Source organism: Melozone crissalis, unplaced genomic scaffold, assembly GCF_028551555.1.
Source record: "Melozone crissalis strain CALT ecotype California unplaced genomic scaffold, PUWL_Pcris_2 ptg000045l_1, whole genome shotgun sequence".
Classification (NCBI taxonomy): domain Eukaryota; kingdom Metazoa; phylum Chordata; class Aves; order Passeriformes; family Passerellidae; genus Melozone; species Melozone crissalis.
The window spans coordinates 5,605,600-5,620,380 of record NW_026535823.1 but is presented as its reverse complement, the minus strand read 5'-3'; the positions used below and the strand labels follow the sequence as shown (position 1 = coordinate 5,620,380).

The following is a 14,781-nucleotide window of genomic DNA, read 5'->3' as shown; positions in this document are numbered from 1 at the left end:
CCTGAGATTTCTCCTTTTATTTTTTTTTGAGATTATTTTGGAACTGATTGCTGTTTTAGCCAAAACCATAGATGCAAGGAAAGCTGCTAGCTGCTGTGCCTTAAAGCACTGAACATTGGCAGTATCCAATCGACCTATTTGTTGCTATCACCAGACCCAAAACAGATAAGATTTACCATGTCTGTAATCTCATGTACCTCACTGTTCTCCTGCCCAGCCTTTCAGGCTCTATTTTCAATTTTTTTTAGAATAATAATTTTCTGTTGTGCAAGAATTCTGGCAGGTACTGTGTGTGGATTATTTGCCTGAATGCTTTATTTTTTTCCATTTTGGCCACTCATTATGTCCACTGCAGTGTGTGAGGCAAACTGTTCATCTTTGCAACTTAAATCTGGTTTAGATCTTAGGTTTTAAAGGGCAGAGAATTCAACTGATCTTTTGCACTTCCTACTGTATTTTAAGTGTTCATTTTCTCCAGCAGATGGTGCAGTTTTGGTGCATTCAAATGAAAAAAATAATAGAAACAATCCAACTTTTTTCTCTCCTTTTTTTCTTTTTCTGGGAAGAGATAAAGTTTGATTAGTCTTTTTAAAAAAAAAAAATTGTTTCCAGGACTCTCCAGCCTCCCCTCTGTCCCCATTCCCATTTTCTAAGGTCATAGTATGTTGACAAAGCAAACTACTTATGTTATAATTATAATGCCACTTTGATGTGATGTTACAATTATACATGCCTGTATTTCTGTTTTTATCTATTAAGAAAACCAACCGAACATCACCCTCTGGTGTAACTGTAATTCATGCAATTTGATTTTTCCAATTTAGGCCTGAGACAGCTAAAAACTGGAAATCACTGACTGAGTCAGAGAGATCCAGAGCATCTTTGGAATCTGTTTCAGAACATGCAGGTGAGTAACTGGAAGAATCCATACTACAGATTAAGATCTTGAAGACTGACTGTTCTAAAATTCTTTAACCTTTTCCTTCTTGATTCACAAAGAGGTTTTAAGAGAGGATGGAGACTTCATAAAACAATAGTGATGGAGCTGTATTTTTTGCAGTTTTATGCAGCAGGATTCTGCTTTTGCAGAATACATTGTGTATTCAGTATTTAGTTTACTCTTTCTGAGGTGTATATGAAACCATAATTAAGTGACAACCTTTTTGCTTTGTTTCTTGTTCCCTTACCCCTTGAGTTCAGACACTTTTCACTATTTTGCATTTGATGATTATCTCATTATCTCCTGTTCTAATCTTCATTATATTTGTGGCTTGCAAACAAATAACTGAGTCCTTACCTTGGGATGCTGGTTAAAGGAACAGAAGTAGAAAGCAAGCTTTATAACTGGAACTGAATGGAAATTGCTCATGTTCATAGAACAGCCAGAAGTATATGTTTCCAAGGCACCAGTGTGTATCTTCTTTTAACATATAAAACTTGATATTCATTTAGTTCCCTGTGATTGCAGTTTGTAATAAAACAATGTGGGTTATACAATCTGCTGAAATTCACTTTTTATTTTCCTTCAAGATGCTGTGTCATCAAGGACTGAGAGATCTGTGTCTGTGCACACCAAGAAGGTGGCTGTGACAGCTATTCATGCAGGAGAACCTTCTGAAACAGCTTCCTTGGCTGCAGTGTTACCAAAGAGTTCCAGAGCAGGATCTGGTGATTCCTCAGATCGTCTCAAAGATATGAAAGACATTAGCAGGAGTCTTGAGTCAGTGAACAAAGTGGTAAATGCATGCAGTGTTGGTCCTACCATTAGCCATGAATCTGAGATTACAGAAGATCTGGAATACATAAAGTCAGAGGAATATGAGAATGGAGGTTCTGATGTTAAGCCTGTGGACAGTTCTGACGTCTTGCTGACGTTAGATGAAGGACGGGAGAGTTCACTGGATCACTGCTCTGAAAACAAACTCTCTCAGAAGGAGCTGTTAGATGTAACTGTGGAAGGTCTTCATGATACAGAAGAAATCTTAGAACAGAGACAGTCCAATAAAGATGCTGTAAGTGGCCCAAGCATAGAGGAGGCTTCTCACAAACTCAGCAAATCTGCAGAGGAAAAAGGTGATCTGCTTTCTGAGCAGCTCTTGAGTCAAAAAGAGCCATCATACCCTGATGACTTTGAAGGATCCTCTTCCAGAAAACAAGCTTCAGCTGAACAAACACTGCCTGGGGACCGCTACAGAGATGACTTTGAGGGATCCCTGCTCTCTGCTGATGGGAAGTCCCTGAGGGAGCAGTCCCAGCACACCCAGGCCAGCCAGAGCAGATCCACCAGCCTGGGCAGCGATGGCGAGATCAGCGAGTGCCTCAGTGACAGGTCTGTCTCTGGCAGCACACACTCAGAGAGGCTGCTGGAACTGAAGTCCCCAACAGAGCTTCTGAAAAATGCTGAACGTAGAGATGTGGAGCAAGAACAGGCTCCTGCTTGTTCACCTCTGTGGGCCTCAGCTTCAATCACAGAAGAAGCAGATAGCTTGTCCAATTTCAACATTGGAGACAGAGTACTTGTGAGTAAAGTCCAGCCTGGAACGCTGCGGTTCAAAGGGCTCACTAAATTTGCCAAAGGGTTTTGGGCTGGTGTGGAATTGGATAAACCTGAAGGGAACAACAATGGAACTTATGATGATATTAAATATTTTGATTGCAGAGAAAAGCATGGTATTTTTGCTCCTCCTCAGAAAATCTCTCACATTACAGAAAGTATTGATAGCCACTTAGACACAAATAAGGATGATGAAGATTCATTCTTTGATGATAGAGTGGAGAAGCAACACAAAGCTGAGCAGAAAGATAGAGAAAGTTCTAAACCTGGCAAAGAAGCTGAAAGCCAGAGCAGAAATGCAACAGAGAACTATTCCCAGGATAAAGCTCCTGTGGACACAGCTGTTTCAGAAGCCTCAGCTGAGGAAAGGGTTGAAGAGGAGTTGTCATCTAAAGCAAACAGCATAAAAGAGATTTCTCTAGCTACTGGTTCATTTGCCCAAGAACAGTCAGTGGTGAATTACCTGAAGGATGCTGTAAGAGAGGAAAATGGCCACACTCCTCTCACTCCTAGTGTTGTGGATGAGATTTCCACTGCTCAGGTGGATGATGTATCAGATTTCCTTTCTGAAAAACTGGAGAGGCAGAAGACACTGGGAGAGGAATGTGCTGAAAAGTTAGATGATCTCTCTCCTGGTGTTGTGGAGAAGCCTGCCACCCCACTGCTGGATTTGCTGACAAAAGAAAAGAACCAGTTAGAAGCACAGCTCAGCCTGCCTCTTAGAGAGGAAGAAAAGTCAAAAGACCAACTGGAAAAGGTCAGTTTGCTGACAGACAGTCTGCTAAGAGATTTTGTGAAAGACACAGTCCATCAGTTACAGCAAATAAAAAAGATCAAAAATGAGAAAATCCAGCTGAGCAACCAGGAGCTCTGTGATGTGAAGGAGGAAGCCACTACTCCACCCCAGCAGGTGGAAAAGCAGATTCCAGATGGACTGAATAACTTCTTCCTAAGTTCTGATTTGGAAGATGACAGAGAAGAGCTTTCCTCTCCAGACATGTGCCCCAGACCGGTGAGTAGCAGACATCTTGCACTGGTGTTAAGAGTTGATTGTGCCTTTGGCTGGGGATGATTGAATCAGGAATGTGGTGTGGCACCAGTTGTTCTCCCAGGTTCTGCTGGATGATGTGGAGATTGCCTGTATGTTCTGTAGGTGTCTCATATGTTTTTGTGTATCCCAGTGCATGGCTTGTTTTGGTAGCCATTTCTTGCCAACTACATCAGTAAAGCATTTAAAAATGCAAGCTGAGGGACACAAGGGTGTGACACCACTTTGACATTTACTCTGTGGCTCTTGATTCGCAGGAGAGTCCCGTGTTTGGTGCCAGTGGCCAGGAGGAGCTTGCCAAGAGACTGGCAGAGCTGGAGCTCAACAGGGAGTTCCTGAGTGTGCTGGGAGATGATCAGGACTGGTTTGATGAGGACTATGGCCTGAGTTCTGGTAAGCTGCAGCAGAAGCAAGCTGAGGAACCAGCAGTGCTGCCCCAGGCAGAGCCGCAGAAAGTGCCGACCAAGCCGAGCGAGGAGGCCCTGGCGGTCCCTCACACTGCAGTGGAGGTGGAAGGGATGGTGCATGCAGCAGCTGAGGAGCTCTGGAAACTGAAAGAGCTGGGTCATGATCTTCAAAGCTGCAGCCTTAAAACAGATCTTAGTGGTACCCTCCAAGAGCAGGACACAGACACCATAAACAAGCAGGTTTATAGAAAGGTACGGTCTTCAGGTGTTTTGGTCTTGCCCTCCAAAATTTTACCATGGACAAAAAAAAGCCATAACCTTTACTTTTTCCTTTGTTCAGGTGGTATTTGATTTAACAAGAGAGATCTTTGGGGAAATCTTTGCTGAGGATCCTAATCTGAATCAGCCCATTTGGATGAAACCATGTAGGATCGCATCTGCTTATTTTCGCCGAGTCAAAGATCCAAATGATCTGGATGAAATCAAGGTAGGATGAAATCTTTGTTGAGCAGGGAAAGTAAGATGAAAACCACCAAACTGGCACTTACCTGAGTGTTAGAAGATCATAAGAGATGTATCCAGCAAGAGATGAGTTGAGAAAAGAAAATTACCGACTTGAAAGAAAATTCGTCAGAATGTCAAAATGTTTTTTACTCAACAGATTGGCCTCCCTGTCCTTATGACTGCTGCTGGTTGTTTTTAAACCTCAGTCCTCTCTGCAGAACGACCTTGATCTTAGAAAATTGGTATCCTGACAGCCTGCTGCTGTAGCAGATTTCTGTGTGGCTAAATTGGAATGGATCCAACGGTAGGGTTGGGCCAAATGGGATGAGCTAGATTTTTCACTCAGACACACACACCTATACCAACCTCTCTAAGGACAGCAGGAGTTGCTCAGAGGAACCCAGACTTTGACTGGTGAGGGCATTGTTGTATTTGGCAAGCCAGAGGAGGCCTCTATGTATCGGTGGTAGTGCTCAAGGAAGGACAAAATCACCGAGCCTGGGAGACAAATGAGAACCTGGCTGGACCTAGGTTAAACTTGCAGGGCTGGACATTGGGGAAAAAACCTGTCTCCCTTAAAGCCCTCCACAAAGAACCTTCCATATGGCTCATCAGGACACACATAAAAACTTCCACCTGCACTGTTTCTTCTGAAATTGAGGCAGTTGAGTAAATTTTGATTAACCTACTGAAGATACAGCGTGTTAACTGTCTAGGAAAGCAAAGAAAAGAAAGAAATAGTATCTAAATCACTCTGTTAGTTGAGAAGACTTGCAAAAGCATGTGCCTGGGAACAGCAGGGACACAAGACAAGGACACCAAATTCCCACTCTTTTTTCTTTAATATTTTCCCATAAAATAAATTGTCAGAATCCTGTGTTTGTGTAGTGTTGAAAGTGTCTGTTCTCAAGATTGAAGCAGCAATGGGTGTCTCGTTTTCCCCCCCACTTCTGGGTTTAATAATTGTCCTGCCAAGCTGATGTGAATTCTATAATGTGACTTTTTTATGGAGCTGCTTTGTGCATACCTTTAATTTCTTAGCTCAAGTGTGATAAATCTCACCTTTACTGTTCTGTAGAACTTCATTGCAGCTGAAGTACTGAAGCTGTTCAGCCTGAGGAAAGAGCCTAACCACAAAACAGACTGGCAGAAGATGATGAAATTTGGGCGGAAGAAACGAGACCGGGTGGATCACATACTGGTAAGTGGATGAACACAAACAATCTTGTCAGGTACTGTCCACCAGACTGAAGTGTGGCACATGAATGTATTTTCAGTATTCAGTCATGCTGTTTAAAAAATACAAAGTGCACATGAGCTGTCAGAAGTCCAGTGCCAGTGAGGGAAGGTGACTTGAGTTAATTCTGCCTACTCGTCTGACTGCAGTATAAATTCACTCACTCCCAAAAAGTTTAAAGCATGAATTTCCTGAAGGAAACAATGAAATATTTGACTGAGAATAAACTTTTTCTTTGAGGTGGGAATATGTTTTTCCTCTTGCTTTAATATAAAATGTTTTTATTTTGAAGTAATATTATTTAATTTGAGACAGTAATAGAGAGAATGTAATAAACTAGTGAATGCAACTGCCACTGGGGCAGAGACAGTTCAGTGTTAAAACTGCCTGAGATGGAGCATGTCTGGCTGTGTACAGTTTTTGAAAGTTATTTGTTGTCTTGTATTGCCTGGTTAATATCTTTATTGGCTGTAATGATAGTGAAGGTTCTGCTTGGGAATATGAGTCGTCATTAACACTGCTTCACTTAATTACACCTGGAATTGATTCCACACAACGAGCACATATGAGTAATTGGGAGTTGTGGGTCGTGTGGTCTTTAATTGCCCATCACTGGAGGGTTTCCAACACAGGGGTTTAATTGTATGTAAATAGAATATATATTTATAGATCCCAATACATCCTGATACTCTTAATTCTGGGATATAGAGGTTGTTAAAGCATGCACAAAAAAGTTCTGCTTAGATCTCCAAGGGAACTATTACAGCTATTGTGCATGTGTACCAACTTCCTAATGTTTTTGCACCATAGCTAGAAAGAAAGATTCCTTCTAGTTGAAGGCATCCAGAGTGCTTCAGGTGATGTTTGAAGTTCAGACAATCCAGTCTGTGATTTACATGCAGAGCCAGGCATCAAAGATTAATGGAGCTTTGACAAGTTTGGCCTAATAAATAACGTGTTTAATTTTATTTTGTTCTCACAAGAATATGGTAATAAAACTTCAGCTGAACACTGGGAATAACTCTGTGAAGGTTGCAGCATGCCATGCTTTAGGAATAAGGCAGTCCCAGGGGCATTTCTTACAAATTTGTACTATGATGTGAGCCACTATCAGAGGAACTTTTAACTGAAAACCTAAGGAGATAAGGCAAGAGAAACTGAACTCTATTTTATTAAAATCTCTGTGAAATATGAAGTATTGGACAGCTTTCTCTATCTCCTAGTCAACCTCAGCTTAAGGTCATGAGTTCTGTGGTAACACAGATCCAAGGCCAGAAGAGGATATAGAGGTGCAAGACCTGCTGCCTATTCCCAGCAGCTCATGAGGTAGCCCTAAACTGAGAGGCCAGGTTTAGGATTCTTCACATTTTGTTGAAATTGTATTCAAGTAGTACAAGAGAGAAAATTCCTGAAAGAGAAAGTGAGATTGTTTTTGTAGGTTTAGGTGCTGTCTAAAAGAGTCATCTTGGAAAATCACAATTCAAAATACTTAGTTCAGTTTTTATGAAAGTGTAGCCAGTATACACCATTGCAGTGTGTAGGGGATGTCATGTGAATACACACATGAGCTCATTGATTCCCCACATTCTTTTGATGCTTGTAAAGACAATGACTGTTAAAATAAAACATGATCTCTTTAAAACAGAGATTAATATTCCTATGCTTCTGTTACTTGCATTTAAACTTAGAGCACAGTTTTTCTTCCCAGTTTCTTTGTTTCCATTTTAAGTCAAATTAACCTTAAAACGACAACATCCCTCCACAGTTTTCTGTTGAGACAACTGTGTATTTTAGTGATACTGAGAAGACTGACCACACCTGATTGTCCAGTTCTGTCTGACCGACCCAGGAGCTGGGCATGACTTTTATTTCTTCAGCAGACACAGAAACAAATGCCAGGCTGTTTGTCTGAACTTATTCTCTCCCTGATTATGCCTGGATACTCTGTTCTGGGTTTTTCATATTAAACTTAATTCCCAGTGGAAGGTTCATCCCTGTGGGAAGGGGCACAGCAGGAGAAGCTGCACTGGTGATCTCTGTGACACTGGGACCTCTAGGTTTGCCATCACACTCCTGGGAACAAAAGGGAGAACAGGATGGATTCATCCTTTTTCCTCCTTGCTCTGACTTGAGCTTTGCAGCTTCCTCCAATGGCTGCACTTTTAGTTGCATTTTCACTTTGGTCTGTGCTTTCCCAGCATTGACACCAACGTGGTGAGTCATGTTTTAGTGCCAGTGACAAAAGAACATCTTCCTCTTCTCCTTTTTGCAGCATTCTTTTTGTCTTCAATCAGGCATCTCTGTCCTCAGAAAAGAATTTATATCGGGATTCTTCAGGGATCCCTCTGATATGCTGGATGTTTGCTCCAGTTACTAACATTTACAGCAAATCTTGGTTTTCAATAAACAAGCACAGGAGTGCACATTTATGAAAAGCTACTTTGTTTAAAATCAAGTTAGAGGAATGTCTAAGTATTTGCTTTCTGCCCTTTTTGTCCCTCCATGTTGTTCCTTTATCACATGTGTGTTGTCTGTGCTTTTGGGGAATGTCAAATGTACATTTTGGTACATCAGGGCTGCCAGAATCTTTCAAAACCTGTTTTTAAACTACAGCAAGAGCCCTCATATCTCCTTATTTAAGTTCAGGTGCTGACAATAGGTTGTTTCCACTCCTCTTTTTTCCACTTGGGTCTTCAGCCAAAACTGCCTGTGCTGATCTGTTTGCATGGGGCTAGAACAAACTCTACCATTGCTTTCCCTGCCAGCCCTTTTCTCTTTTATGTGGAGCTTGAGAAAGCAGAGCTCACATGATACTGCCAAACCTATGTGTTTGGTTTTCACACCTGAGGAGCCTGCCTGCAGAGTGCTGCAAAGTGCTTGATCTTCTGACCTGTTGATTTAACAGCCAAAATGTTTCTCTCTGTGCAGAAGCTCTGCAACAAAGCAGGACTGTTCCTACCAAGCTGGTTTAATTGGAAAGCTGGAGGTGCCACTGCTGCAGCACCCCAGATCTAAACCCAAGGGGAGTGCACAGTAAGAAGAGAGTGAAAGGCTGTTTGTCTGCTGTGTCTGAAGGTTTCCAGGCACTCTGAGAGCAAAGGGCTGTGAGAATGCACCTGCCTGCCTTCCTCCTGCTGGCCTTCAGCCAGGATGTTGCTTTATATCTGGGTGCTTATTCTTTTCAGTCTCCCTAATAGTCTACTTACTCCTTAAATGTAGTTTATTTTAGAGACATTCTTGCTTTTGAACAGGAATCTTGAGAAATCAAAACATGCTAAGTCACTCTCTAAATTTCCTTCTGATTCTATTACTTCATGTGGGGTTTTTTAGGTGCTGTGACATTGCCAGCAGGATCCTGTGACCATGTTATCTCCTAGTTTTTCTTTTGTGTGCATGCTCCCTTCTTTAAATGTTTTATTTTAAATAAAAAGTGTGCATACAATACAAAAAAAAGGACACAGAGAAAAAAATACCCCACAGCCTTCTGCATTTCATCGCTCTTTATGTTTTCATGTGGATGGAATTAATTAAAACTGTAGTTTTCCTGACTTCACCCAAAACCAGTTTCTTTCTGTATAGAGATCTTGCTTCCTGGTATCAAACATGTGAAGTTTTACTTTTGCCATAAAAAAGTGCAAAGTACTGAAGAAAAGGCAAAGTCCATTTCCGTGCAAGTCATGATAGTTGTCAATTATTAAAGAAACTGTCTCAATTACTTAGGAGCAGTTTGTGGCGACACAACAAATGGATCAAACCTTTCCCAGACAAAGGAGTCACAGCTGCCTTGGCTCAGATGTTGCAGCCAGGGCTGCAAAGCAGCACAGCAGTTGCCACACGTGTTCTGAATGCACTATAAACAGGACTTGCCTGCAGCTGCAGATTGCACATTCTCACAGTTTTCCAAAAGTATGCTCGAGGAAGTCCTGCTAATGCCAGAGGAAATGGTGCACTCTGCCTCTGAGAGGGGGGGGAATGATACAGGCAAGAGAAAATTAGTCATTGATACTGTTTTTCCTTCTGGTGCTGTACAACATCCAGCCTTTCTCTGCCTGGATCAAGTACCTTCTCCTCTCTCGTTTACTTTTACTTCTTTATTCCCTGTATCCCTTTTCACTGCTTGAGCACAGTAAAGAAATTGTCTCATCACACAGTTGTCAGGGAGACAGAATAAACAGCATCTTAGTGTGGATCTGGACATTGGGGTTTGTTCAAGGCCAGTGAGATCAGAGCTTTTAACCTGCTTGATTATTTTTCTCACCAGCTTTCCCCACTCTCAGCGTTACCTTAACTAAGTCTTGACTTCACTTTTCAGCAGTGGAGTGGCTGCTGGCCTGGGAGGCCTGGGCAGAAAATCCCATCAGTCACTGTCATGCAGCTGCTCCAGGTTACCAGCCTTGGATGTCATCAGTCAAGGTCCCTGGGCATCCCCTGGCATTTGTCTCCACCCACCTCCTTCATCTTCAGGCTCTTCCCCCATTTCCAGGATCTTTCCTGCAGCAGCCATTTTCACCCCCTCCCTTTGAACCCCCTGTTGTTTTTTCCCAAATCACTTCTGCTTTTAGGGAATCCTTTTTCAGTATCACCTCTTCTTTTCATGACCCCTGTCTCTTCCTTATCTAAATAATCTATGAAGCAGACACAGAACACATGATCAGTCTGCAAATTGCTGCTTCTGTCTTTTGCCTCTTTATTGATAGCAGGACTTGGGACATGCTGCTGTTTATCAGAATTTTCAACCAGCACATACATAGGTTACAGGCAGCACTTTTCTCTGTGAGTTCAGGAGTCTCTTTCAGACATTCACCCCCACACAAACCCACACCAAATTATCCACCATTTAAATTATATTTCACCAACAGCACTCCTTCCAAGTTTGATTGCAAATAGTGTTGCTTCTTCCTTATTAGTAACAAGCCTAATGAAGCCATTAATGCCTCTTCCTTGGCAGCTGTGTGGGAAAGAGGCACACTGTGCTACACTTGCTGTGGTAGCACAGATTTGTGAGCAGGCAGTGTGACTCTTCCAGAGCTGTTTGCAGGATGAGATCCCTGCCCCTCTCCCCAAGCCCTCTTAAGAGAGGGAGAAAGGAGCTGTCAGCCTGGAGCCCTGTGTCTAAGCAGGACCTCATGAACGGCTGCAAACCCTGCAGCAGTGCCAGTCCCCTGGGGTTCCCATAGCAGGCTTTTCTTGGGCTTCACACTCTGCTGGGGTTGTTGAATCAGCATTGTGCCACAGCAGCTGTCAGCTTCAAAACAGAGCAGTTTGTGGGAGGTTTAGCTTCAGGCAAAAGGAAGAGAGTGTCTTGGGGCTATAGTTCATGTTCTGTCTCAGAAAACAACACTGTTACATACTGATCATGGGTTAGTGGGTTTTTCAGTGTGTTTAACCTTAGTTTGGCAACATGTAGGTGTCTGCCCCACTTGTACACTATAAATGTATTTTGAGTTCAGAGTGTAAGATTTATGGGCAGAGGAGGTTTCTGCTGAAGCTGAGCAGAGACAGATCTTTTAACAAGTTTTTGTTGTCGTTTTAAATACAAGTGATGTTTGCATTCAGTCCTTTTTTTTTTTTTTTTTTTTTTGAGTGTGTTTGAGTTTGTCTGTAATACTGAAATGGTCAGTAAGACAAATTTTTAATAAGTTTAATTGAAGATGTTCAGTTTGGAGAGACTCTCAATAAGACTTGATTTGCTGATTGAAATTATATATTTCATTCTGATACTAAACCACCTATTTGTCAGTGAGGAGTAAAAGGGGATTTTCTTTAGTCAACAATTTAGTAATAGAAGGAAGTAAGTACTCTTTGAATGTACTGGTGCAAAATTCCATTTGTAGTAATGCTGTCAAATGCAATGAAGCATGGAGTGTCTGCGCAAATGAGTTGTAATGCTGTCTTATAACACATGTAAGGATTCTTCCTATGCAGAAGCATTGGAAGTTAGTTGTTTCCTTAAAGTTTTCTTATTACTTTATAAACTGAACTGCAGTGAAATCTCTTCTTTTCCCCCTTGCCCCGTTCAAGGCCTTTCCGTTACTTCACAGAGTTTAAGCTACAAGGAATCAGCTTCTGGCAAAAACATAATTAGGGATTAATTCATTAATGGAGCCTCTGCTGTTGGCCAAGACTTTCCCATTAGCTGAGTCCTTTCAAGTGAAAAACTTGTGCAGGAATATGAAAGCCTTTAAAATGGATGCTAGAGTGAAAAGTAGAAAACATTCATAGAGTGAAATAGCCTGGTTCAAACAGATCTGTGTTCATTTTGCTATTCCAAGCGTTTCCTGTAATCTCTCACAAAGACAGATATGTTGTTGACAGACAGACTCTGCTTGGGATTCTTTCTGGAACTTTGCAGGCAATATTATTTTAAAGCAACAGAATTCTAATGTTTCTATTGCCTTTCTCCCCTCCAAGGTGCAGGAACTGCACGAGGAAGAGGCGCAGTGGGTGAACTATGATGAGGATGAGCTGTGTGTCAAGATGCAGTTGGCAGATGGGATCTTCGAGGCCTTAATCAGAGACACTGTTGATGTACTGAACCAGATAAACGAGAAACAGAGGAGGCTGCTGCTTGTCTGACAGTGCTGAAGTGAGCTCAGAGCTGCCAACCATGGAGTCACAGGCCTCCCTGACTCCTGACCTGCTCTCCTCCCTGCACGTGCTGCAGCTGGACTTCCACGCGTGGGGTTCCCAGGCAGTTCAGATGGGATGAAAAGAACCCGAACTGGCTGCCAAGACCTTGCACCAGATTTATTGCTTGGAACAAGCTGATCCCTCACTTGAGGCTGCTTTGAGGAGTGCTCAAGACTGTTCATGTGCCAATGCAGTTATGTCACATAACTGTCAGCAGCTGCCCAAGGCCCTGACCCCGGGCTTTGACATGTTTGGCTTGTTCCCTGAAAGGGTTGGGTTAAGTTGGGGTATTGGCTGTTTTTCTGGAATGGTGGTCAGCCATCAGTACTCAACTTGTCTTTAGAAATGAGTAATTTGGAGAAGCAACAGTTTGGTCAGGTTTTGGTCATAAACAGAGATTTACCATACTGAACAGTGTTATAATCTTAACACATCTTCTCCTGCAGTCCTAACAATGTGCATCAGTTCCTTCTGCTTCAGAGCCTATTTAATTCACTTCTCTGTGAAGCTGGTTTTCATCTTTCTTCTGTGATGTGGTACCAAGCATGGTGCCAGCCCAGTCCAGGGAAATTAGATGATGTTTCTTCCTGCCTACAAGTAAAGAATTCTTGCTGCTTTGCTCTGAGGCAGAGCAAGATAAAGCCTGCCTGATGTCAAGTGTGAAAGATGAGCCCGTGGACAACTTTCCTCCTACTGTGTAGCACTTCTCTTCCTGGAGCACCAGCTGCTCCCAGATAATGGATACTCAGGATTTTCTCAGGCACGAGACATGCAGGAGTGGAAAATATTTCCTCACAAAAATTTGGCCTTCAATCCCTCAGCTTTCTCCCTTACTGTCACCTAATGAAATTGGAGAAGCTGTTACTTGAACAACTTAGAGAACAGAGTGTATTCACCAAAGAAAGCAGTGTCTGGTGCTTGACTGTCTGCATGTTTTGTGCTTGTGGGTTTTTTATTTATTTTCAGATAATTTATTAAGTTGATTACAGGAGAGTGTCCTGTGCAGTTGGCTGCACTGTCTTGTGTTTTGAGACAGACAAACTTGAGAGAGGATCTGGTTTGGAAACTTCCAGAGCCCCATATTCTTCACACAAAACCTCCAGCTTCATGAGGCAGATACAGGGGGTGAAGGTAGGAGCAACCAAACCTCAGTGACCAAGGGTGGGATGCGAGGACAGGTCTAGGAGTGGAGCTTGAAAACCAAAACACCTGGTTCAGAGACAATGGAGAGTTGAGGGGGCTGAGCTGAAAAATTGTGTGAAAATTCCCAGCTCTTTGTATTCCCTTCCTTTCCCAGAACTTCTGTCCCATACTATGTGGTTGATTTTGGTTGATTTGGCTGGATTCATCTGCAGTGTCATTCTGCTGAGTGCTGGTTCCTGACCTGTTCTTCCTGTTGTTGTGTTTTTCTTGGAGGAACACGGACAATCTAGGGTCAAACGTTGATGCCTTAATAGTGGATGTCCCTGTTTGCTAACCTGGGACAAGGCCCAGAGGGAGGTCAGATTCTCCAGGCCCTGGAGTGCAGACGGACACTTTGAAGCCCTCAGAGGTGCCCCAAAGATGCTGCAGCCCACAACAGGCATCTCAACTGTTTCATTCATCTGCTTGGTTCTTGGGCTTCCTGCTGTGCATACCTCTGCTATGCCCCAGTTTGGTTTCTCTTTTCCACCTTTTTTTTTTTTTTTTTGGTTGGGTTGTTTATTGTTTGGGATTTTTTGAAAGCTATCATTGGAATATTTGCATTTTGCACAATGACACACAGCTGGTAATTCTTCAGGGACAGCACTGGGAAATGTTGGATCTGCCAGAGGTCCATACAGATTCTCAGATGTAGTGTTGCCAGCACCTCATTATGAGTTAGTGGTGAGCCATATCCATGGGAGTTCTGTGAGTGGAAGAACAAGGAGGAGGTAATGGTGGGTAGGGACACCTCCAGTGGGAATTTGCATGTCTGTCCCTCAGTAGTGGGCCTTTTGGCTGGCTGGAAGTCAAATAGTCTTGGTGGAGCATTGCTCAGCTTTTTTTCTCAAGTGATTCATTTGTTCATGTAAAATGTCATGATACTGAACCAGGAAACCCTTGGATGCTTAAGACAGAAGCAAACTAAAGCTGCTAGATTTAACCAGCATGGTGTCACTGATTGGGTCACCACCTCAGATTCCCTTTCCTGGGTGTATCTCTTTCAATAGCAAGGATTGCTATTTTTATAGGTAGCAATTATGGAAAGAGGACACAAACCTGCAGAGTCAGTTGTACCTGGAGCATCAGGTCAGGTTCTGTTCTGTAGATTCTGTGACCAGTGTTGAGAAGGTTGTCCTGCGTCCCCAGGGCTTTTTGCTCTTCTGAGGGGCTCGTGGGGTGTTTCTGGTGTGTCCAGCAGGAGGGGGGAGGTTGTGCA

At 42.7% G+C, this 14,781-nt stretch overlaps 1 protein-coding gene across 3 annotated transcripts in view; it reads left to right on the top strand.

The window, feature by feature from the left end:
* CEP350 (centrosomal protein 350) overlaps positions 1–14,781 on the top strand; it is a 68,181-nt gene extending 53,400 nt beyond the window's left edge. For all 3 annotated transcript variants that reach the window (XM_054285679.1, XM_054285680.1, XM_054285678.1), the window contains 6 exons: positions 825–907; positions 1,531–3,566; positions 3,860–4,261; positions 4,350–4,496; positions 5,592–5,714; positions 12,162–14,781. In XM_054285679.1, the coding sequence (XP_054141654.1) occupies positions 825–907; positions 1,531–3,566; positions 3,860–4,261; positions 4,350–4,496; positions 5,592–5,714; positions 12,162–12,326 (2,956 nt within the window). In that variant the 3' untranslated portion in view covers positions 12,327–14,781. The remainder of the gene's footprint in view (positions 1–824; positions 908–1,530; positions 3,567–3,859; positions 4,262–4,349; positions 4,497–5,591; positions 5,715–12,161) is intronic.